At 56.4% G+C, this 20,726-nt stretch overlaps 2 protein-coding genes across 2 annotated transcripts; one reads left to right on the top strand and one right to left on the bottom strand.

The window, feature by feature from the left end:
• Window positions 1-392: 392 nt before the first annotated feature.
• LOC133625971 (proline-rich protein 2-like) lies at window positions 393-1,577 on the bottom strand. The gene is made up of 2 exons (XM_062001641.1): window positions 1,448-1,577; window positions 393-1,288 (listed from the first exon to the last, which is right to left on the bottom strand). The coding sequence occupies exons 1-2, from the start codon at window positions 1,575-1,577 to the stop codon at window positions 393-395; spliced, it is 1,026 nt and encodes a 341-aa protein (XP_061857625.1).
• LOC104559430 (2-hydroxyacylsphingosine 1-beta-galactosyltransferase) lies at window positions 726-13,585 on the top strand. The gene is made up of 6 exons (XM_062001393.1): window positions 726-774; window positions 7,173-8,011; window positions 10,907-11,046; window positions 11,222-11,298; window positions 11,664-11,883; window positions 12,768-13,585. The coding sequence occupies exons 2-6, from the start codon at window positions 7,175-7,177 to the stop codon at window positions 13,081-13,083; spliced, it is 1,590 nt and encodes a 529-aa protein (XP_061857377.1). The 5' UTR covers window positions 726-774; window positions 7,173-7,174; the 3' UTR covers window positions 13,084-13,585.
• The last annotated feature ends 7,141 nt before the right edge of the window (window positions 13,586-20,726 follow it).

Here is a 20,726-nt window from a genome sequence, read left to right as displayed (position 1 = left end):
TGGGTGCGGGGAATAGACATTTGCCTGAGGGCTAGGGCTCAGTGGAGGTCGTGTGTGCTGTGATGCTGCTTTCTACCCCGGGATGAGGTGCCAGGTGAGTTGTGCCAGCAGCTGCTCTGTAACCAGCGCCGCTTGCCCTGGCCTTTCATCTCAAATGTGATGCTGGAGAAGGTGTAGCTTATGCTGCAGGAGAAGGTGCAGCTGCAGGAGAAGGTGCAGTGTCAGGCGAAGTTTCGGGAGCAGATGCAAGGAATGTCGTTAGCCTCAGAGATGAGCACCTGGCTGAGCAAGTGTGACGATCCTGGGTGAGACACAGAGCTGTGTGCCTGGCGCTCCTCGGGTTAAAACTCCCTTGCCAGGCTCCGGCGGCTGCCCCGCAGCCTCAACCTCCGTCAGCCGCGGTCCCGCTGTTGGGAAGCAGACACGTCGTGGCGGGCGCCGTTCAGCCGTGGCTGACGCTGGAACCCGAGGAACGGGCCCCGTCCGGGCCTGCGCTGTCCCTGCGCCCCGGGACGCCGTCCCCGGCCTCGGGCCCGCTCCTCTCGCGGGCAGGGGGCACGCCTGGGCCCCGTGTCCGCCCGGGGGGAGCCGCCGGCGCCCGCGGCCTGTGCCCGGGCGGGCGCGGCCCGGGGGGTGTGTGTGGGCCGGGCCGGCCCCGCCCGCGCCCAGCGCCGAGCGGCCTCAAAGGCGGCGGCGGGCGGCGGCCGCGCTTCGCTTCTGCCGGCGCCGCGGCCTCGCCTCGTCCCGGGCCGCGCTCCGCCGGACTCGCCGCAGGTGGGTGTCGGCACCGCGGCCGGAGGGGCCCCGGGCGGCCGGCAGCAGCTCACCCCGTCCCGAGGCGGAGCGCCCGGCTGCCCGGCGGGGGTGCGAGGCGGGGGTCCGGCTGCCCGGGGCTGCGAGGGAGGGTCCGGCTGCCCTGGGCTGCGAGGCGGAGGGTGCGAGGCGAGGGTCCGGCTGCCCTGGGCTGCGAGGGAGGGTCCGGCTGGCGGGGGGTGCGAGGCGGGGGTCCGGCTGCCCTGGGCTGCGAGGCGGAGGGTGCGAGGGAGGGTCCGGCTGCCCTGGGCTGCGAGGGAGGGTCCGGCTGGCGGGGGGTGCGAGGCGGGGGTCCGGCTGCCCTGGGCTGCGAGGCGGAGGGTGCGAGGGAGGGTCCGGCTGGCGGGGGCTGCGAGGGAGGGTCCGGCTGGCGGGGGCTGCGAGGGAGGGTCCGGCTGCCCTGGGCTGCGAGGCGGAGGGTGCGAGGGAGGGTCCGGCTGGCGGGGGCTGCGAGGGAGGGTCCGGCTGCCCTGGGCTGCGAGGGAGGGTCCGGCTGCCCTGGGCTGCGAGGGAGGGTCCGGCTGGCGCGGGCTGTGTCAGAGCCGAGGCCGGGGGCGGCGCTGAGCGCTCGGGCAGAGGCAGCCGGGCGCTCCGGTGCCGCTGGGAAGGGGAGCGGGAGCGGGGGCGGCCGGACGCGAGCGAACGGCCCCGGGCGCAGCGCGGGGCGAGCGGAGGGTGCGGGTGATGCGCTCGCTGCAGTGCGCAGGAGCGGAGCCCGGGCACCCTAGCAAATGCTCCAGGCGCCTCTGGGTAACTCGCTTCATCTTCCTCTAGGAGATTAGATCTCAGGAGTGTGTTCCCTCTCCTGGTCTGCCTCCTCTTCCTAAGGGTCCTCCTCAACCTTTGCTTATGGAAACTCAGCCAGGTTTCATTCCTCTGGTGTGCTCAGAGCCAAGAGGCTGCTTGGTTTGCTTTTGGGGCTTTCGTTTGTGTTTGGGGTTTTTTTATGGGAGGGCGTTAATTGTTTTATTGAGATAAGACTCATCTCTGGCTCCTGCGCCTCTGTAATTGTGTCGAACGCGACCAGACTCGTCTGTCAGGACTCTATCAGTTCCTGCTGCTTCCTACACAAACTTTCACAACTTTCTGGGGTGTTAATGTCTTATTTTTTTCACCGTGTCACGTCTCTGCAGAAAGATGCTGAAATGACAGGGCAGTAAATGGAAGACTCTTCTCCTCCCCACCCTTTTTGACCTCTTCCCTAGGTTCTGGTGTGCTTGTGTCTCTCCAGTTTCCTCTGGAGTCCTTTTCTCAAAGGCTGATTCATCTTGGCTGTCATACAGACATAACTCCTTCTTAAGACCCAAATGGGCACTGAACTGTCATGGGCTCTCACTTCAAGGTCTGTGGCTCCCACGAGCATTTGGAAATGGCCCCAAGCCTTTCCATGTGTTGCATGCAGGGATTACAAACAATGTTCTGAAGTGCTGCAGACCTGAGGCTGCTCCCAGGGAGCACAGCCCCACAGCAGCTGCTTCTGTGTCTGCAGCCATATTGCAAGCGAGGGGAAGAAGGCTGTCTGGAAGAACTTGGAGAGCACCATGGTGTCACAAACCATCTCTGTCCCTTTCAGGAGACACCTAGGACGCCTGTGGATATGGAGCGGGGGAAGCCTTGCCTACCACCCAGACAGACTTAATGTATGACAGGAGGCCAGGCCATCCCCCCAGCTCAGGTTCTTGAAGGTGTGTGTAGCTCCAAATGCCTTGACAGACCGAGATACAGGACTCTGGTTCTTTTCTCAGCCGTTATGGACCGGTATTTTCTGTAGTGTCAGGGTTCCCTGGCTGTGACCTGTGACTGCCAGCCTCCTGCTGGCCCACAGCCTGCCACCTTGTCTCGAATTTTTCCTCTGTAAAACTCCAGTAAGCTTTGAAGGATGTTGAAGAAGGCCCAAGGTCCCCAAAATTTGGAACTGATAGGAAACCACATCCCTGCCTGCCCCAAATGGGTGAGGATGAGCAGAGCACGTTGTGTGGAAGCACTCGAACCGAGTGTGGGCACAAAGCACCGGTTGTTCCGATGCTGACCTGGTCACTGCTGTGGTTGTTCCCTTTGGTCTTTTTGGGGATCTGGCCTTTCTTTGTTCTCTCTGCTTGTTGTGGGCTGCCAGGAAGACGTCCAAAAGCAAATGCTGTGTGGGGCAGAGCAGCTGTGCACTGTTCACTCTGTGCAAACCATGTTGTTGAAGCCTCAGGGCCGTGGGCTGCCTGGGGAGGCTTCTGTTGGAAGGAGAGTGTTGGAATTTTCCTTGCTCATTGTTTTCTATACTGGACCACTAATACTAGTCTACTGTAATACTGACATTGGCACACCATGCCATTCATGTTTTGATGTTACTGTTATTTACCTGCCTGTTTGCAAGGACTTTCATCTTCCATATGTTAGACGTGACTGGGTTGGCTGCCATCAACTTGATAGTAGCAGCTGATCCTGTTTATTTCTGTCTCACACAAACTTTGGCTTCTTACTCCAGGAAGAGTTTTGGGCATCACAGTAAAGATGACTTTCCTTGTGGTTCGGGGCAACTTGTGCTGCTTTTTTAACTCTTGTGGAGTTTGCAGTCAAAACACTTCTTACCTTGGGCAAGAGCTGGATAGAGACTAGGATGCTGGAGGGGAAATAAGTCAGCCTCGTGTATGGGTTTCCTGATCTTTGGCAGGAACTAGACAACCTGGAGTACTGGAGGAGAGGGAGGGATGTAAAAGGCAGGGCTGTTGCAACAGGGTCTGTTCCCTGCCCTTCCTTCATGGGCTTCTCTGCCTAGACTGCTTGTGTCAGAGGTTTTAGTACTTCAACACAGTAAAAGGCACCTGAATTAAGGAACCCTCTATGTTTAGATCTGTAGGTGTTCAGTTACTTCACTCAGGTTAAACTGGTGTAATCTTCCATTGATACCAAAATGGACTGCCCACAGCAGCAGTGTCAGTGAGGCTTCCCCCTGCCCACCCTCCCGTAGCAGGCTCTGCCCTTGCCTCTTCCCAAGGTGCCTGATCTGCCCTGCATGCCGTAGTGGTGAAACTTAAACGCTCCCTGGCACAAGCTCTTTAAATGGTTCTCCTGGGTGCTGCCTTCTGGCTGTTGGTGTTGCTTGTGCTGTTACAGGGGGATTGCTCTGCATGAGCTAAACGTTTGGCTTTACCGAGTGCTTGTCACAACAGCAGGGAAGGCAGTGTTCACCCTTTACAGACCTTCTTGCAGAGGCAGGGCTATTTCTTGCAATATTTACCCGATTTAGCCCCCAGCCCAGGATTTCAGAGCACAAAGGAGGAGGTGGTTCAATCTGCCTTGCCCTGGGATCTCAGGTGGGATCTGTCATTGGCTTGGATTTTGCATTAGGTCTTCTCCAAGGCTTTGCCACCAGCCTGGGATCCTACCAGTGACTAGCTGCTGAACAAGGGATGGAGCCAGCAGAGTGCTGCCCTTTGAGCTGGTGGTTTTGCCCTCATTATGTCTCAGGAGCTCTAAAAAGCGGGGATGTGCCTGTTTGAAAACCTGCCTGATGTATCTGGCACAGTTCTCAGGCTGGAGCTGTGGCCAGGGTGTTTGTCTGGGCACAGACAGAGCAGAGATCAGCTCTGGTGGTATTGGTCTGAGGCAGGGAAAAAAAGGTCCTTTCCTGCAGCCTGGCGTCTTCCCACACCTTGGGAGATTTACAGCCTCCCTTGCTGCCTGGGCAGGGAGCGATTCCCAAGCCAGCACCTTTAGGGATTGCTGCTGACGTTGGAAGGGATGAAGCAGCTAAGAGCAGTCTGCAGGTGTCCTGTGTCTGCATCTGCCAGGGGCAGACGTTGACCCCTTGCTTGTCACTTGGATTTTGGTAGCCCCTAGAAGGTGCTGGCAGGGCTGAGTGACTCAGAAGCTTCTGGCACATGGGTTCATGGCAGGACGTGGTCCTTGCTGAGGGTGGGTGGCAGGCTTTCTTACTTCAGGTAACTTCCTTTCAGCTGCACTGTTTCTTCACCTTTTCCTTGTTGCCCAATGAGAGAACACCCCACCCCATGTACAGAACCACCTCTTCTGCTCTTCCCAACACCCTTGTGTGTGTAACCCACCAGATGCCCCAGGACAAGCCTGTACCTGTTCCTGCCATGGAGGCTGTCCTGGAGCCAGCAGTGTGGGGCTGCCACCCTCTCTGCCTCCCTCCCACCCTTCTCCAGAAGCTGCACGGTGTCGTAGCAAGGGTTTTACCTTCCTTGGAGTTGTGCAGGATAAATCCCCTTTGGGCTTCTCGAGTAAGCTGGGAACTAGAGCAGCTTCATGGGCTGGAGCTCCATGGTGGCCGGTGCTGCTGGCAGGGAAGCAGGATCCTGGGCAGGTCCTGACTTTCCTTGCAGGGCTCCTGCTGTCTCCAGCCCATCACTGTTGTCTCCATCCTCCTGGAGCTCTTGCTCTGTGGGCCCAACTACCCCCCCCTTGATATCTGCTGGCATCTCTGGTGTTCTCCCTGCTCCTGCAGGCACAGCCACCCCGTTGTCCCCAGGTGGGATGAGTGGCAGCCCAGATCCTAGCAGGAGTTGCCTTTGAAACAGGGGAGGATCTCAGACAGTGGCTGCTCTGTTTCTTTCCCATGTCCATTTCCACATGGCACAGGAAAGCAAGGGTTTGGGGGGGAACATGACACTTTCACACTCCCATCTCTGGCCAGCGATATCCAGCTTCTGAGAGGAGCCTGGGGCTTGTGTGTAGCTTTGTTTCCCGACTCTGAGTTCATCAAGCAACGGTGGAGAGACTAGCAGAAAACCTTGGGCCAAATTCTGCTTTATCACATCCCTGCAGGCCCCGTGGGGCCATCCAAAATCCACCTGTAATTGTTACAGAGCATCCTCCCTGCCCCCCGCTTCACGAGCGTGTCGGAGCCGGATCCTCGGGTCACTGCTCTCCTCTCGCTGTTCCCAAAGAATTAGCACGTAATTCCTGTCCCAGAATGATGTGAGGTGTGGGTGAGGCGCGTTGGCTTCCCGTGGTGTGGCAACAGCCCTTGCACAACCGAGCTGCTGGTGTCTCAACCCGGCTGGGGCCGCAGGAGCGTGACGGGAGGCGTCGCTGTGCCACGGGGCTCGCGCCGTGTCCCCGGAGCCACGCGCTGCCTTCGCCTTCTCCCGCTGCATCCCTGGCCTGGAGCCTGCTTTCCCTTCCCATCCCCTTCCCTGGAGCCTCCCCATCCTCCCACGGCTGAGCTGCAGCAGAGCAGCTCTCGGGCCAGAGCGTGGCGCTCTCTGGGGTTGTGGTTGGAGGTGCTGAGGGCCATGGGTTAGTGGTGGGCTTGGCAGGGTGAGAGGAGGGCTGGGACTCGATGGTCTTAGAGGTCTTTTGCAACCTAAATGATTCTATGATTCCTCCACGAGGGACCTGCTGTGACCTGAGCTCTTTCTGCTCTGTGCCTAGCCCACCTCCAAGGGCCAGAGCCCCAGCGTGCCTGCCGGGGATCCCACTGGGCTCTGCAGGCCTCCCAGCCAGCTGTACAGACACCCAGGGCTCAGAGGGAGACAGCCCTCGTGCCTGAGCATAGAGGGGGGAAATCTGGCTCTGTAGCAGTAGCCAGGGATCAGGTTGTGACCCAGCAGTGCTGCTCCAGCTGCTTCCCTCTCTGCAAGTCACTCCGAGCCTTAGGAGTAGAGGGAACGGGTTTGACTTTCTGGGAAACCCCTGATGGCTGACTTTGGGTTTGTTGGTTGGGGTTTGGGGGGTGTGAATGTTGCTGTTTTCATTATTGATGTATGTTGGTGAGGGAAGGTCTGTTGGGGTGTTTTTGCAGTGATGAACACCAGACTGCTCTCCTCTCCAAGCTCATGAGCTTTGGGCTTGCAGCCACAACCCCAGTTCTTAGTTTCCCAAATACATGATGAAGCCTTTAGAGTCACAGAATGGTAGAGGTTGGAAGGGCCCCTGCAGAGCTGCTGCAGCCTCAGCCCCTGCTCAAGCAGGTTCCCCTGGCTCAGGGGGCACAGGAACGTGTCCAGGTGGGGTTGGAAACCTCCCGAGAAGGAGCCTCCACACCCTCCCTGGGCAGCCTGGGCCAGGGCTCCCTCCCCTCAGGAGTTTCTCCTGGTGTTTAAGTGGAACTTTTTGTATTGCAGCTTGTGCCCATTACCCCTTGTCCTGTAGCTGGACGCTACAGAAGAGTGTCACCCCATCCTCCTGACACCCACCCTCTAGGTACTAATCAGTGTTGGTGAGGCCACCCCCACAGGCTTCTCCTCTCCAGGCTCAACAGCCCCAGGTCCCGCAGCCTCTCCTCCTCACACACGTTCCAGCCCCCTCAGCATCTTGGTAGCCCTCCCACTGGACTGTCTCTAGAAGTTCCCTGTCTAAATTCTCTTTACCTCTGTACTAATGGCAGGTTTCTCCCCTTGCAGCAATGAAGGTGCCACCGTGCCTTGCCGCTCTTGTCTTCCTCACGGCTGCGCTCAGCCCGGAGCCCTCTCACTGTGCCAAGGTGCTGATCATGCCCACCATAGTCTTCGACAGCCACCTGCGAGTCTTCATGCGAGTGGCAGAGGCGCTGAGGGAGCGGGGCCACGACCCCGTGCTGCTGCTGCACGAGGGCCGGGACGTGGAGAGCCCCCTGCGCAGCTTCCGCCTGCAGAGCTACTGGGGCATCTTCAGCAGGGAGAGCGCGGACGCCTGGGTGCAGGAGAAGATCAGGCGAGTCTTCCAAGGGAAGATGACCTCTCTGGAGATGTTCTCCTTCTTGGAGAAGTACCTGGAGAACTGCGACCTGGTGCTGGGAAACTCGACCGTTGTGCAGGAGCTGCAGCGCGAGCGCTTCGACCTGCTGCTGGTGGACCCCAACGAGATGTGCGGCTTCATCCTGGCCCACATTCTGCAGACCAGATACGCCGTGATCTCCACCGGCTTCTGGTTCCCTGCTGAGATCGGTGCCACGTCCCCCATCGCCTACGTCCCCGAGTTCAACTCCCTGATGACAGACAGGATGAGCCTCTTGGGCAGGGCTTGGAATCTCCTCGTCTACCTCATCACCCGCGTGGCCACGAAGCTGGTCATCCTGCCCAAGTTCGAGCGCCTCATGGAGAAGCACCGAGTGGAGCCCAAGACATCCATGTTGGACCTGGTCCACGGCACCAGCCTCTTCTTCCTCTGTAACGACGTGGTGCTGGACTTCCCCCGGCCCACGCTCCCCCACGTCATTTTCACCGGGGGAATCCTCGCTGAGCCCGCAAAGCCCCTCCCCGTGGTAAGTGCAGGGAAGCTCTGATTGAGTTGTTCAGGGCAAATCTGCTTCTGAAGAGCCTCGGAAACGCTGCCGTGCCAGGAGCCTGGTGTGCTCTGGAGCCTGGGTGCAGCAGGGACACGGGGAGCGCTGCGGACTGGGAGGTCGCAGGGAGGGTGTAGAGTGAAGGTGTCTACCCTGAAGAGAGGTTTGGCTTCACTGTCTGTGTAAAAGGGTGTGTGGAGGTTCCAAATTGGCAGTGTTACCCGTGGGACTCGATCATGAGTAGTTTGAGAGTTCCTAGAAGCAGAAATGGGGAGAACAATTAGTCTTCATTGCTTCCTTACTGATCTGTGTGGATTCGGAAGTTCCTCCGTAATCCTGTGTCTCACAGGCTTTCTGCCTCTGAGCTTGTACCCTTCAGGATGCAGAGAGGAGAGCTATGCTTGTCTCCTCATCAAATTCAGTGTGGAATTCCAAAGGGTACGAAGCTGGAGTGTGTCATCCCCTGTGGCTCAGGGTCCAGCCCTGAGGGAAAGCTCCCCAGGCATCCCTGAGGCTTTCTCTGGCCTGGACCTCACCATCCCCAGTAAGAAATGCAGCGGGACAAGCTCTTGAAGCCTCCAGCTGAAGGTGACGTGGGAACAGAGCAGGACCTGTCTGCCATGCCCCCCATTGCCTTACCATTGCTACAAACACTGAGGGGAAATAAACCCCAGGTAGAGGCCCTGGGGCAGTCAGAGCGTCCCAGCTGAGGGGCGGAAATGTACAGAAGCTTCAAACGATTGGCAGCCTCTCAAGACCACTGACAGTAGCTTGAGCAGAGGCTGTGTTTGGGTGCTGATGTTTTGCAGTTAGAGTGAGCTCAGGTGCTCTAGAACAGGAGTTCTCCAGACATGTATGTCTGCACATCACCCTTTCCCACGTGGCACACGGCGCAGGGGACGTGGCGCACGGCGGGTGCTCCAGGAGCTGCGTCAGGCAGTGACTAGCCCACAGGTCTTGTGAAACACTGGCTTGGGCCAACCTGGCCACACACACACACACACCCCCAGCCCTGCCTTATAAAGAAGGGAGTTGTTTGCTGTGGCATTACTCATGTGCTTCACAGGGATGGCTGGGTGCCTGAGGGGAGAGCGAGGGAGGCAAGCGCAGAGGCCGTGGCGGTGGGACTGCAACCCAGCACGTGGGTTTTGGCAGCACAGAGGGGCTCTGCAGGCCCAGGGGTAGCTTGAGGAGTCTCCCATCCGAACTGGAGCAGAGTTGTGTAATTAAGGTGTTTGTTTCCTTGCACTTGAAACACTGTGATTACGAGTTCCTTTAATTGGGACACGGTGAAGCAGGGATGTGTGCTTGAGAGACGGCGAGAGCTTTCGGTGGGCAGCCGTGCTTCCCTAGCTGCCCCCCAGTGCTCCCCCTGAAAGACAAGTGTTAAGGCCCAGTTATGATGGATAATGTAACGACCTGGTTTATGGGTCATTGTACTCTTATCTAGAAAAGCACAGCTAGTACTTGTGCTTCTTCAGCAGTTCTAGTGATCATTTCACTCAAAATATGTGAAGCTCGAGAGAATGACAAAACCAACATTTTGCTGAAAACTCTTCAGTTCTTGGTTGTTGGGCTGTTTTAGGGATTTTTAAGCTCTTCTTAAAAGTTAGATTTGAGTTCCTGAAGCTTCTAACAAAGGGCAAACACCCACAGAAAATAACACTGAAACGTGCTTTGTGACTCTTCCCGTACCGCAGTCCTCCAGCCTGTAGAATGTGCGACAATCATCTGCTTTTCCTCCTTTAGTAACAGGAAGATCTGCTTCTTTGCCCTTCATGTTCTCCTGCAGTGTTTGTTTCAAGGAAGTGTTCACTTTCAAAGAAAGGTTTTTAGGAAGCTTCCCTAACATTCCCAGTTGTGATACAGGGAAAGCTTGAAGCAGGGACAGAACCCACCATGAGAAAGCCCAGCCAGCCTGGCAGGAGAGGGGTTGGTCTGTGTTTGCTCCAGAGCAGCTGTGGTGGCTGGGTTCTTCTTCCTGCAGCCTTCTGGCCCTGGTCCAAAAAAGTAAGGACTTGGTTCTAGATACAGACCTGCTTATGTAGCATTACAGCTGGCTTCTGGAGATGGACAAACAGCTGTGGGATTTCCTTGGAGCTGGGGCTACTTCTCTGCCTAATGACCAAACGCTAAACCTGCTGCCTCCGAGTAGCTGCCAAGGACAGGTAGGAGTCTCCTGACAAGACAGCAAAACCTTCTGCCACCTCCAGCCAGAGAGCTTGTGAGAGCTTGTGGAGAACCTGCAGAGAGCTGTTATTCCCCATTCTGCCTGCACAGTCTGTTGTATCAGCCTATGGATACAGACCCTGACAGGCTTCCTGCCCCAGTGGTGATGGAAAACAGCCTGCCTTCCTCCTCTTCCTCCTCTTCCTCCTCTTCCTCCTCTTCCTCCTCTTCCTCCTCTTCCTCCTCTTCCTCCTCTTCCTCCTCTTCCTCCTCTTCCTCCTCTTCCTCCTCTTCCTCCTCTTCCTCCTCTTCCTCCTCTTCCTCCTCTTCCTCCTCTTCCTCCTCTTCCTCCTCTTCCTCCTCTTCCTCCAGTTTCCTTTGCTGCTCTGGCTGCTCCTATGTGGATCCTGTGTTTTCAGACACCTCCTTGCTCAAGAGTGATTCTGTTGTCTGCAAAGCAGGAGGCAATGCCATGAATGAAAGCTTTGGACATCTCCCTGCAAGCTCCCAAGCCCAGCAGCTGCTCAAGTAGTTTCTGACTGGATGGGTGCAGAAACCACAGTGGTTTTAGTTTGCTCCCTGGTGAAACGCAGGTAGCTTTGTGCTCCGGGGGGGTTTGGCTGCGTCTGTTCCGCAGGTGACTTTCCGCCGGCAGAGGCAGCAGTGGGAAGGGCCTTTCTGCAGCTGTGTGTGTTTTGCCCCCAGGGTCTGCGTCTCTGGGTGGAAGCAGCAGATGCAGGCGTTGTGGTGGTCTCCTTTGGCATCGGGATCCGAGCCCTTCCCAGGGAGCTGGTGGAGACGATGGCCGGTGCGTTCGCCCGCCTCCCGCAGAGGGTGGTGTGGAGGTGAGGAGGGGGTGGCTCCCCTTGCCACGCCAGTTCCCTGACAATCAACGTTCAGCTGTGATTCATCTCGAAACACAGCATTTGCTTGCCATCTCTTGAGCTGGTGGGATTGATAGTTGTTCTCTGTGTGTTTCTTTTCCCTTTTTCTGCCCCCCTCCTGTATCTCCCCGTGCAGATACTTTGGGCAGAAGCCAAGAAACCTGGGTGAGAACACGCTGATGATGGAGTGGCTGCCCCAGAACGACCTGCTAGGTAAGGCTGGGCTCTGGCTGTGTGTGTGCCGCCAGCAGCACCCCTGAAACTGCATCCAAACCACAGCAAAGGCATCCAAGGGCAGCAGCACCTGCGTGGCTCTAAGTCTGTGGCATGTTGTGTACAAAAGCACGTACAAGACATGGTCGTTAATGCCTGCATGAAGCTGCTGCTTGGCCTCCATCTCCCAGACACCACCCAGCAGGTTTTGGGCTGCCAAAGGCCAGGGGTGTTCCAGGAGGGTACCACCCTCTCTGCTCAGCAGACCTGATTTCCCCCCAGACATCCCTCAGTGCCGAGGAAGCCACGAGTAGCCGTGTTTCAGCGTGGAAGGCGCTGAGCTGCTGCCCTTCCTCTGCCTGCAGGCCACCCCAAGGTGAAAGCTTTCGTCAGCCACTGCGGGATGAACGGTGTGTTCGAGGCCATTTATCACGGTGTGCCCGTGGTGGGCTTCCCTTTCTACGGGGACCAGTTTGACATCATGACCAGAGTGCAGGCAAAGGGTATGGGCATCCTCATGGACTGGAGCAGAGTGAAGGAAGAGGATCTTTACCAGGCTGTCGTCACAGTTATCTCTGACCCCAGGTGAGGCATCCGAGAGCTCTTCCGTGGCACAGACTGGTCTGTGTTGACCCCTACACAGCCCACAGTGGCTTCTGGTGCCAGCAGAGTGGCAAAGCATTGCTCAGCTGCCCAGACAGGCCTGGAAATGCTGAGATGCAGTCCAGGGATACTGCAGCAGCTGCTGTTAGTGAGATCCTGTTTGGTTCTGGCTGTCAGCTGAGATGCTGAGGCACAAACCTCTTCTCCTTTCAATGCCAGCCTGTCATCAGGGAAAGGGAGATCACAGCCTCACCTTGGGATCTCCCTGGGCTTGTTCTAACAGCTTTCTGCAGAAACAGCACAGAGAGGGGGCTGCAGGTGATGCTCCATCTGTTCCTTCCAGGGAGCAGCTACCCTGCCCTTCCCCAGATCTGCTGCAGCACGGTGACACAGGGCTCCTGCTTTCTAACACATCCAGTTGACAGGTCTTGTGCTTTATGACGCTGCTGGAGAGCTTTTGTGGGGTTTGTTGGTTAGCTATTAGGAGCTCTCGACTGCTGACCTCAGTGTAAGTTGCTAAGGTGTTACAAATGGGTACCCTGAAGGATTTGGATAAGCTGTCAAGTGTGCAACTGTTGCTTGATGCTGGGTCAGGTCCTTGGGTAGCAAACCCCTCAGAAAGCAGCAATCCACCTGACCCCACCGAGAGGTGCTTTGGGGGCTGAGCTGACAGGCTTGCTAAGAAACCATACCCAGTCTGGCTGTGGCTGACAGTGGCTGTCAGGGTGGCTTTCAGAGGCACGTCTGAAGAGATTTGCCGCTCTCTTGGTGTATCTTTGGGACTTGAAAGCACCGCTGGATGCCTCAGGCCACTTCTCGGCTGCAAAGCTCCTGTCAGAAGGATAACTTGTCATCTTCCCTTGCAGCTACAGCAAAGCGGCCAAGCTGATCTCGGCCCTGCACCTGGACAGGCCCATGCCTGCCCTCAACAGGACAGTGTACTGGCTGGAGTACATCCTCCGGCACGACGGGGCACCCTACCTCCGCCCTGCCGTCTACGACCTCTCCCTGGTCCAGTACTTCTGCCTGGACATCCTGGCTCTCCTCTGCTTGTGTCTGGCCGCCCTCGGCTTCGTCCTCTACAAGTGTGTGGCGTGGTGCCTGAGGAAAGGCTCCGGCCCTGTGTACCAGAACGGCGACTGCATGAAGAGCCACTTCACAGAGGAGAAGAAAGTGCAGTAGCGGCTGCGGGGCACAGCCCGTGCTGCGGGACGAGGCGCCGCCGTGCCCGGCGAGAGGGGCAAGGCGCCGGGGCCCTGCTGCGCCTGGGCACGGCAGCGCTGGGAGCGGGGCACGGGGAGGTGGACTGCCAGGGACGAGCAGCGCGAGCTCTCCCCGCGGGCTTGCACGGTGGTGTAGATGCTGGTGTCTCTCTTCTGGCTTTCTGGCCGTCCCGTGGGGGTCTGGAGGTAGGGCCGGCGTTTCACGTGTGGCAGGCGCTCGCCCTCCTCTGCCTGGTTACACAGAGCCCCGGGAGTCTGCGTTCCTTTGCGTGCAGGTGAGGACCTGAGGTAGAGCTGTGGACAGGAAAGGGCACTTGAAAGCATCATCTACACGAGAAGGAGACTGGTCTGGTTTAATTTCCGTGGGTACGTACTGTTCTTCCTGCTTGGGTCAGCCCTCTGCAACCCCCTTCGTGTTTGAGCTAAATTATTGGTTTTTTAAATAAAGTTGTGTTCCTTGTCCTGTGTGGCAGCTCTCCAGCCTGGGCTGGATGCAAACCCAGCACCCTGCTACCGGCATGTGGCCCAGGCGCGATTAAAGCGCCCGTACCTCCTCACCGCCGCTGCCGTGGTCCCCACGCACGAGGCCCTGCATCCCTACAAACCTCCATCAGCTGTGCTTCTCACTCTTCTCACAGGGCTTCAGGCAGGGCCTCCCCTCCCCTGCCAGCATGTGACATGCACCCGTGCCCAGGGAGCCTCCCAGCCTACGATAAAAGATGCCTTTGGAGTGGGTGCAAGGGCCAGGCCCGTGGGAAGAGCAGCCAGGGCCTTGGAGAGCTGCTTGCAGGCAATAGGCCACAGCACGTTTATGGAGGCAGCAAGCTCTGCTCTCTCTGAAGGAAAGGGAAGCACCTGCTCGTTTCAGTGGGAATGGGCACACTGTTGCCCCAGGTGGGGCTGTGGTATGGAGCAGCAGCCCCGGGCTCAAAGGCAAACCTGCACTGGGATGCAGTGGCACAGCCCCACTCCAGCTGGCAGTGCCCTGGGCTGGGGGTGAAGGCTTCTGCTCGTGCTCTCAGCTGGATCCCTCACGGTGCTGGCACAAGCTGCAGTCACCTGATTGCCACAGCAGCTCTCCCTGGCGTTCCCAGGCTCTGCTCTTGCTTCCTGTTGCATGCATTTCCCTTCCCAGAGGAAAGGTGCTTTGCCTCGTGCGCAGAGTCTGGCTGTGCCCCTGGGCTGCTCTGGCTCTGAGGCCAGGCAGTGCTGCCTGCTCTCCCCAGCCCTCAGCTTGCAGAAGGGCTGTGGCGAGCAAGGCTTTGAGCAAGGATTTCATTTGCCATCAAGGGCTGATGAGAAGAGCCCATAGACATATGATGGGACTATCCCATGGCAGAAGCTGCTCTCCCTGGGGCTTCTGGCTGCCTCCAGGGCCTGACTGTGGTCAGGGGTGGACACAGCAACCTGTTGGTCTTCCTCTGTAGCAGAGTAAGCTGAGCTGCTAACAGATAGAAGGGGAAAAAGAGGGATTGTAGCTACATGGCAGAAGCACTGGTAACCTGTTGTCCTTCTGTCTGCGAGTTGAACTTTAAAGATCAATGAGGTTTGGGGTTTGGTTCCTTTTTAAGGGGGGAGAAAAAGCCATCACCACAAGTTCTACAGCACGCTTGCCTGCCTGTTGCCACTTGCTCTGGGTGGCTTTGTTGTTCTTCCCATTCACAAGTTTAGAAAGAAGTCCAAGCCAGCACCACAGTAGCACGTTGTGTCTTACGTTGTCTCCTCGGGCTTGTCTCCACTGCCTTTATTTCCAGAGGTACAGCAGAGTTAGGAGGCATGTCTAGTGAGGGAGTTACAATAGACACGGGGTGTTTAATAAATGGTTCACCTCTGGGGTGAGAACTACTTCTAAGGGAATAAAGCACAAACCTGGCCAAGGAGCCTGTGAGTAAGAAACAATCAAAAAACAGCCCTGGAGTGAAGAGTCTTCCCTGGCAAAAGCTGTGCGTGAGCTTAGAAACTGTCAGGAGCCATTCTTGGAGAAAGGGAGAGGTTTTCAGCAACCATGTGGATAAATTCATTAAGTATGAGAGCTTCTCTAGCTTTTCCAGCTTTATTCCTGTCCTGGGTGCAGCTTTCCTCTTCCTAGTAAATGCATCACGCTGTCTCTTTTCTCCTTGTTGTCCTTTCAGGACTGAGCACAGAAGGAAAGTGTAACAGGATAACAAACTATAACACAGTGCAACAAAGGGCAACAAAGCCCCAAGCCAGTTACTAAGTTCAGTTATGAATAAGGAGTAGCTTGTCTCGCCCGTGTCAAGCCTTGGTGAGGACGGGTGAGCTTTATCCCAGCGCTGCCTTCAGCTGGGTCCCCGCTCCCTGGGCGAGGTGCCTCTCCGTTACTGCCCTCCCTCCCCTACCGCAGGCACTCAGGTGAGCAAGCAGGGCCGTGGTGCAGCTCAGGGAATTAACCTCGTGCTCTATGAGGCAGCAAGCAGGGAACAGCCTTTGCTTTTTTCCCCCCTCCTCAAGGAAAAGTAAGACACGAGTCGGTAGGTTTTGGGAGGGCTGAGGAAGGCGTCGGCCAGGAGCTCATCCCTGCCCAGCCCTGTGCGGTGCAAAGCCGCCTTCTGCAGCCCGGCTCGGCGTGGCAGCGGAGCTGGCAGCTCCCTGCAAGGGCCTGGCGAGGCTCTGCAGCCCCGGGGCACTCGGGAGCCAGCTCTGCAGGTTGTCCCGGCCCCGGCAGCTCCCCACAGCCCTGCCCCGTGTGCCAGCCCCGCGGCTCGCCAGCGGGAGCCGTCCCGGCGCTCAGACGCCCGGCGTTCGCAAATGAGCGTCTTCTGCCGGCCGTGGCTCTGCAGCTCTGCCGCGGCCCTGCACTGGCGCTTGGGCTGAGCTCCTCTGCCCGGAGCAGCTCCTGGCCGGGGCCAGGGAAGGGGTGAAGCCGCATGCTCACGCTGTGACCCCTCTCTCAGCCCAGCGCCAGCGGCCAGAGCACGGCCGGAGCACACAGCAGGGTCTGATGCTGCCTCAAGCGCCGCTCTCCTGCAGAGCTTTGCAAACAGCTCCTAAACCACTGCTGCCTCATCCCCAGCGCTTCAGTGTGCGGGAGGGTCCCCGGCAGCATCCCTCCCTCCAGGACAGCCGGCTCGGGGGCCACGCAGGGCTGCAGCCGGCTCCTCCGGGGCTGGTTCTTCCAGCCCGGCTCGGTGGCGGCACCAAACCGTGCCAACAAACTCCGGCTGATGCAGAGGCACCATCTCCCTCTGCAGGCCAGCGCCGCATCACTGCAGCCCGGCGCAGGGCGGGCAGCGCCCTCCCCTGATGCTCCCACGCTGCAAACACTCGCCAGGGAGGAAGGCAAGGAGCCCGAGCTCTGGGGGTGTCCAGTGCCCAGCAGCGGCCGCTTGAGACGGAGACAGGCTGGAGCGGGCAAGTGCCTCTGTGCCCCAGGACGCTTCTTGGGCCGGCCGGCAGGCGGGGCTGCAGAGCAGGGTTTGCTCCCGGCCGTGCCGGGTCAGCGCCGGGTGAAGGAGCACGGGCTCCGCTCAGCGGGACTTTCCGAAGATGTCTCGCAAGGGCTTCTCTGAGGAGAGGCGTGAAAAAAGGCAAGCAGCCGGCAGCGGCGAGCAGAGCTTTACCCGGGGCCGACACAGTCCCGAGACAGAACCTAGCAGCATGAATCCTGACGTTTAGACTTTGTTTTGTTGCTGTGAAAAGGCAGAAATGAGCACTTTCTGCTCTGGCTGCAGCAACAGCATTGTGGTCCCACTTTCTGCTCTGGCTGCAGGAACAGCGTTGTGGTCCCACTTTCTGCTCTGGCTGCAGCAACAGCATTGTGGTCCCACTTTCTGCTCTGGCTGCAGGAACAGTATTGTGGTCCCACTTTCTGCTCTGGCTGCAGGAACAGCATTGTGGTCCCACTTTCTGCTCTGGCTGCAGGAACAGTATTGTGGTCCCACTTTCTGCTCTGGCTGCAGGAACAGCATTGTGGTCCCACTTTCTGCTCTGGCTGCAGGAACAGCATTGTGGTCCCACTTTCTGCTCTGGCTGCAGCAACAGCATTGTGGTCCCACTTTCTGCTCTGGCTGCAGGAACAGTATTGTGGTCCCACTTTCTGCTCTGGCTGCAGGAACAGCATTGTGGTCCCACTTTCTGCTCTGGCTGCAGGAACAGCATTGTGGTCCCACTTTCTGCTCTGGCTGCAGGAACAGTATTGTGGTCCCACTTTCTGCTCTGGCTGCAGCAACGGCATTGTGGTTCCACTTCTGTAGCCAGTGGCTTTTACAAAGCAAAATGCTGAGCTTTCGTTTTTCTCTCTCAGCTCTGCCTGGGATTGGCAAATAGACCAAGACTCTGCAGCCTTGATAGACTTCAACCAGAGGAAAGAGGAGATGCTTTGTGTGCAGCTGTGTTGGTGTCACTTGTACTAACCACACGTGGCATTGACTTAGTTGGGCTTTGGAGCAGGAGAATGATGAAGAGGAGAGGGGCTCACACAGAGGTATTGCCATGGTCTGGCTGCCTGGGGCTGTTCTGTTTGGCTTAGCAAAGGAGAAGGTGCTTTGCACGTTTGAGAATGCAAGGTAGAGAATTCTTACACCCCATAATCAATGCAGGCAACACCTCAGATGGCAATTTGGTTAATGCAATAATGGCATTACTGTGCTGTGATTTATTTTGCTCTTGTTTAAAGCACAAAACCTGTTCTGGCTGAGTAATTCTGAATGTTAATTTGTACAAAGCCTCTCCTTAATGAGCAGTTCAGAAAACACGAATAGGGACAGACATGAATGGCTGTAGGTGTTCCTAAACTCACCCTGAGCTTTTTCTGTGATAAGGATGCAACTGATTGCATTGTTTAAAGGACACCTTTGACCTTCATCAGAAGCCCTTCAACAGGGCTTTTGTACATGCATTTGTCCAAGAACTTGTCAGAGAGTCAGACTGGGTCTCCTTCAGCCTCTATGTTTTCAGCTGTGAAAGCAGACACCGTTGAACTGAACTGGTGAGTTCCCTGCTAACCTCAGGCTCTCTGGGTGCTGCACCCGCATTCAACTGTTGTTTTCAGATGAAGTCTGAAGGCAGCCACTCTAGCAAAAGCCCAGCTGCTCACTTTATGCACTTGACCACTGTTTCCAAACACCAGTGGACCTACTTACAGCTTGAAAGAACAAAAGGTCTTGTAAACAGTATATGCTACTCCAAAACCAACAAGAGAGCTCCTTAGAGGTGATTTTCATCACTGGTGTTTCGTCTGGGATTTGTAAGCCCGAGCTTAGAGCCGTGATAGCCTTCATTCAAAGGATGATTGCACATTATGACATCTTTGGGTTAATAGCTCTTGATGTCACCATCATTTTGTTTAACCCTTAGGACATTAGCTGTCCCTTGTGCTATTTTCTCTTTGGAAGTGTTTCACAATGGTAAGACACACTAGGTCAGAGAGCAAGCAGTAACTTGGTGCACTAGTAAAGGCTCCAGCTCATCCCTCCTGAGGGGCCTCCTCTTCACAGCCAGTGGGTCTGCTTTGGTTGAATCCTGTTTGGGAAGCACTGTCCTGTCTGGCAGAAAGCTAGCCTGTCTGGCTAGCTCTCTGCAAAATTGTTCCCAATTTGCCCAGCTTTCTCAGTCATCACACACATCCTCCAGAAAGGACCATGCCCAAGTGCTGATACAGACACGAGGGCTGCTGCTCATGGCTATGTGTTGCCAGGGCAAGGAGATATTGATGTTGAGCTCTGTCTAAGGAAGATGAGAGGAAGGGCTGTTTCCTCTGGTACCATGTGGATGTTAAACCCTGAACTGTTTCTGTCTGCCCGTTTGGGTGACTCTTGAAAGGCAACACAGCTGATCTGCATCTGGGGAAGCAGAAGGAGGACAGATGGACGGCTTGCAAGGAGCAGAGGATCCTCTCTGGGCCCTGCTTCTCCAGGAGAAGACAGCTGACAGCTCAGGAGAGTCAGGAGGGAGCACAGCCTGCTCTTGCTGTTGGGGAGTGAGGGGCTCTGCTCAGATGATGATGCCTCCCTGCACTTTAAGGGGCTTTTGCTCCCCTCTAATAGCCAAAGAGCTGAGAGCCCCTTTGCTGGAGGCCACAGCAGCCCAGGCTCTGGTGACTGGTGCCAGAGGGTGTCCCCGTGCTCACAGACCTGTGAGCCCACTTCAGCTCTGGGCAGGCTCACAGTCACCAAACACCGTGTCAGGACGGGGTCTCCCCCAGCTCCTCCTGCAGCTCCCATTGCTGGGTTTTACCCTCCTTGTTTCCTGTTCCACTTCCAAAGAAACCCACCTGTGTCATGGTGGTTGGGAGGAAGGGTCACAGCTAAACTCGGGAAAGAGAGGCAATGCAGGCAGATGGGTAAATCTGCCCAGACCCCGGAGCCTCCTCTGAGTCAGTGCCTACAGCACTGGCTGAAGCTCTGCCTTTGACACTTGCACTGCAGCTCCTTCCTCTCCCAAATCAAAACCACAGTGTTTTGCAGACTGGTGCTTCTGAGACCTTAATCTATGCAAAAATGTGTGTGTTTGTGTGCTCAGAGCTTCAGCTCCCGAACAACGATGCTGTTCATTGTTTTGCATTATCCACAGTTGCCCTTGTTTTAAAAAGCTCCTCAGAACTGCCCACAGTTGTGGTGCCAGAAAATGTAAATCAGATCTCATTCTGCACCAGCTTTTGTATCTAGGGATTACCAGAGAATAGTTTGGGACATTTAAAGGTCCCAATTCCCCTGCAAATGAGCTGGGACATCTTCAACAAGATCAGGCTGCTCAGACCCCCATCCAATGGGACCTTGAATGTTTTTGGGGATGGGTCATCTGCCATCTCTGGGCAACCCATTCCAGTGTTTCACCACTTCTGTGGGCATAGGCTCTGTGTGAGCTGAATGTAAGCCTGACAGACCAGGGTCATTGCTCCAGCATCTTCTGCCAAGTTCTTTGCTGCAATCAGTGTTAAACCTGGGTTGCTTTCCAAAGTTAGGGAGTCGAGCAGGAGAGCTCCTGGGTTTTGTTCGTGTGGCACAAAAGCAGTTTCATAATGACAAATTTCACTACTGATCCTGGGAGAAGGTTAAGAGTAAGAAACTATGTCAACATCAGCACCTTTTCTGCCCAGCTAATCCAACTCACCTTTCCATCTCACAAGAGGTATTTAGAGACTTTTCCTCTTGCAATATGGTGTCTTACATAAAGGAGACCTTGGTTAACAATTGCTAAAGCGTAGGTCAGACAGGCAGGTTCTCTGTACTTGCAGTCCACCAAGCAGCTAACCCCTGCACTCCCTAAGAATGGCCAATCCACAGGGAATTCGCAGGCAAAGCAGTCAGCAGCAGCAAAACCATCGTGTGCAGCACGGGCAGGGATGAATTTATAAGGTGCCCAACATGGCTTTGCTGCTGAATAACGAGACTGAATGTCAACTTGTGTTCATTGGGAGCTGGAGCAAAGAACCAACCTGCCTGTGGCACTGTGCAGTCTGTGTTCTGCCCTTATCCTTGGCTTTCTTGGTGGCTGCAGCGAGTCCTTCAGCGTGTAGAGACCCTTGCAGCAGATGACAGCTGTCTTCAGCAGGTACCTGTGCTGTTGGTGTTCTGCTCAGTGATGCCACCACCCAAAGTGCAGGATGAAAGATGAAGGGCAAGTGGCCTGACCTTTCCAGAG

The sequence above is a fragment of the Colius striatus genome, chromosome 8 (genome assembly GCF_028858725.1).
Source record: "Colius striatus isolate bColStr4 chromosome 8, bColStr4.1.hap1, whole genome shotgun sequence".
NCBI classification, from domain to species: Eukaryota; Metazoa; Chordata; class Aves; order Coliiformes; family Coliidae; genus Colius; species Colius striatus.
Note: the sequence above shows the minus strand (reverse complement) of the source record. Positions and strands in the feature narration are given on the sequence as shown.

What these genes read in the sequence shown, in the direction of transcription:
- LOC133625971 (XM_062001641.1), bottom strand. Translation starts at nt 1,577, where the DNA reads ATGAAGCGAGTTACCCAGAGGCGCCTGGAGCATTTGCTAGGGTGCCCG. An exon ending in GCCCGGGGCCGTTCGCTCGC is followed by an intron (nt 1,289 to 1,447) that starts GTCCGGCCGCCC and finishes CCTCCCTCGCAG; the next exon opens with CCCAGGGCAGCCGGACCCTC.
- LOC104559430 (XM_062001393.1), top strand. Translation starts at nt 7,175, where the DNA reads ATGAAGGTGCCACCGTGCCTTGCCGCTCTTGTCTTCCTCACGGCTGCG. An exon ending in GCCCCAGAACGACCTGCTAG is followed by an intron (nt 11,299 to 11,663) that starts GTAAGGCTGGGC and finishes CTCTGCCTGCAG; the next exon opens with GCCACCCCAAGGTGAAAGCT. An exon ending in ACAGTTATCTCTGACCCCAG is followed by an intron (nt 11,884 to 12,767) that starts GTGAGGCATCCG and finishes CTTCCCTTGCAG; the next exon opens with CTACAGCAAAGCGGCCAAGC.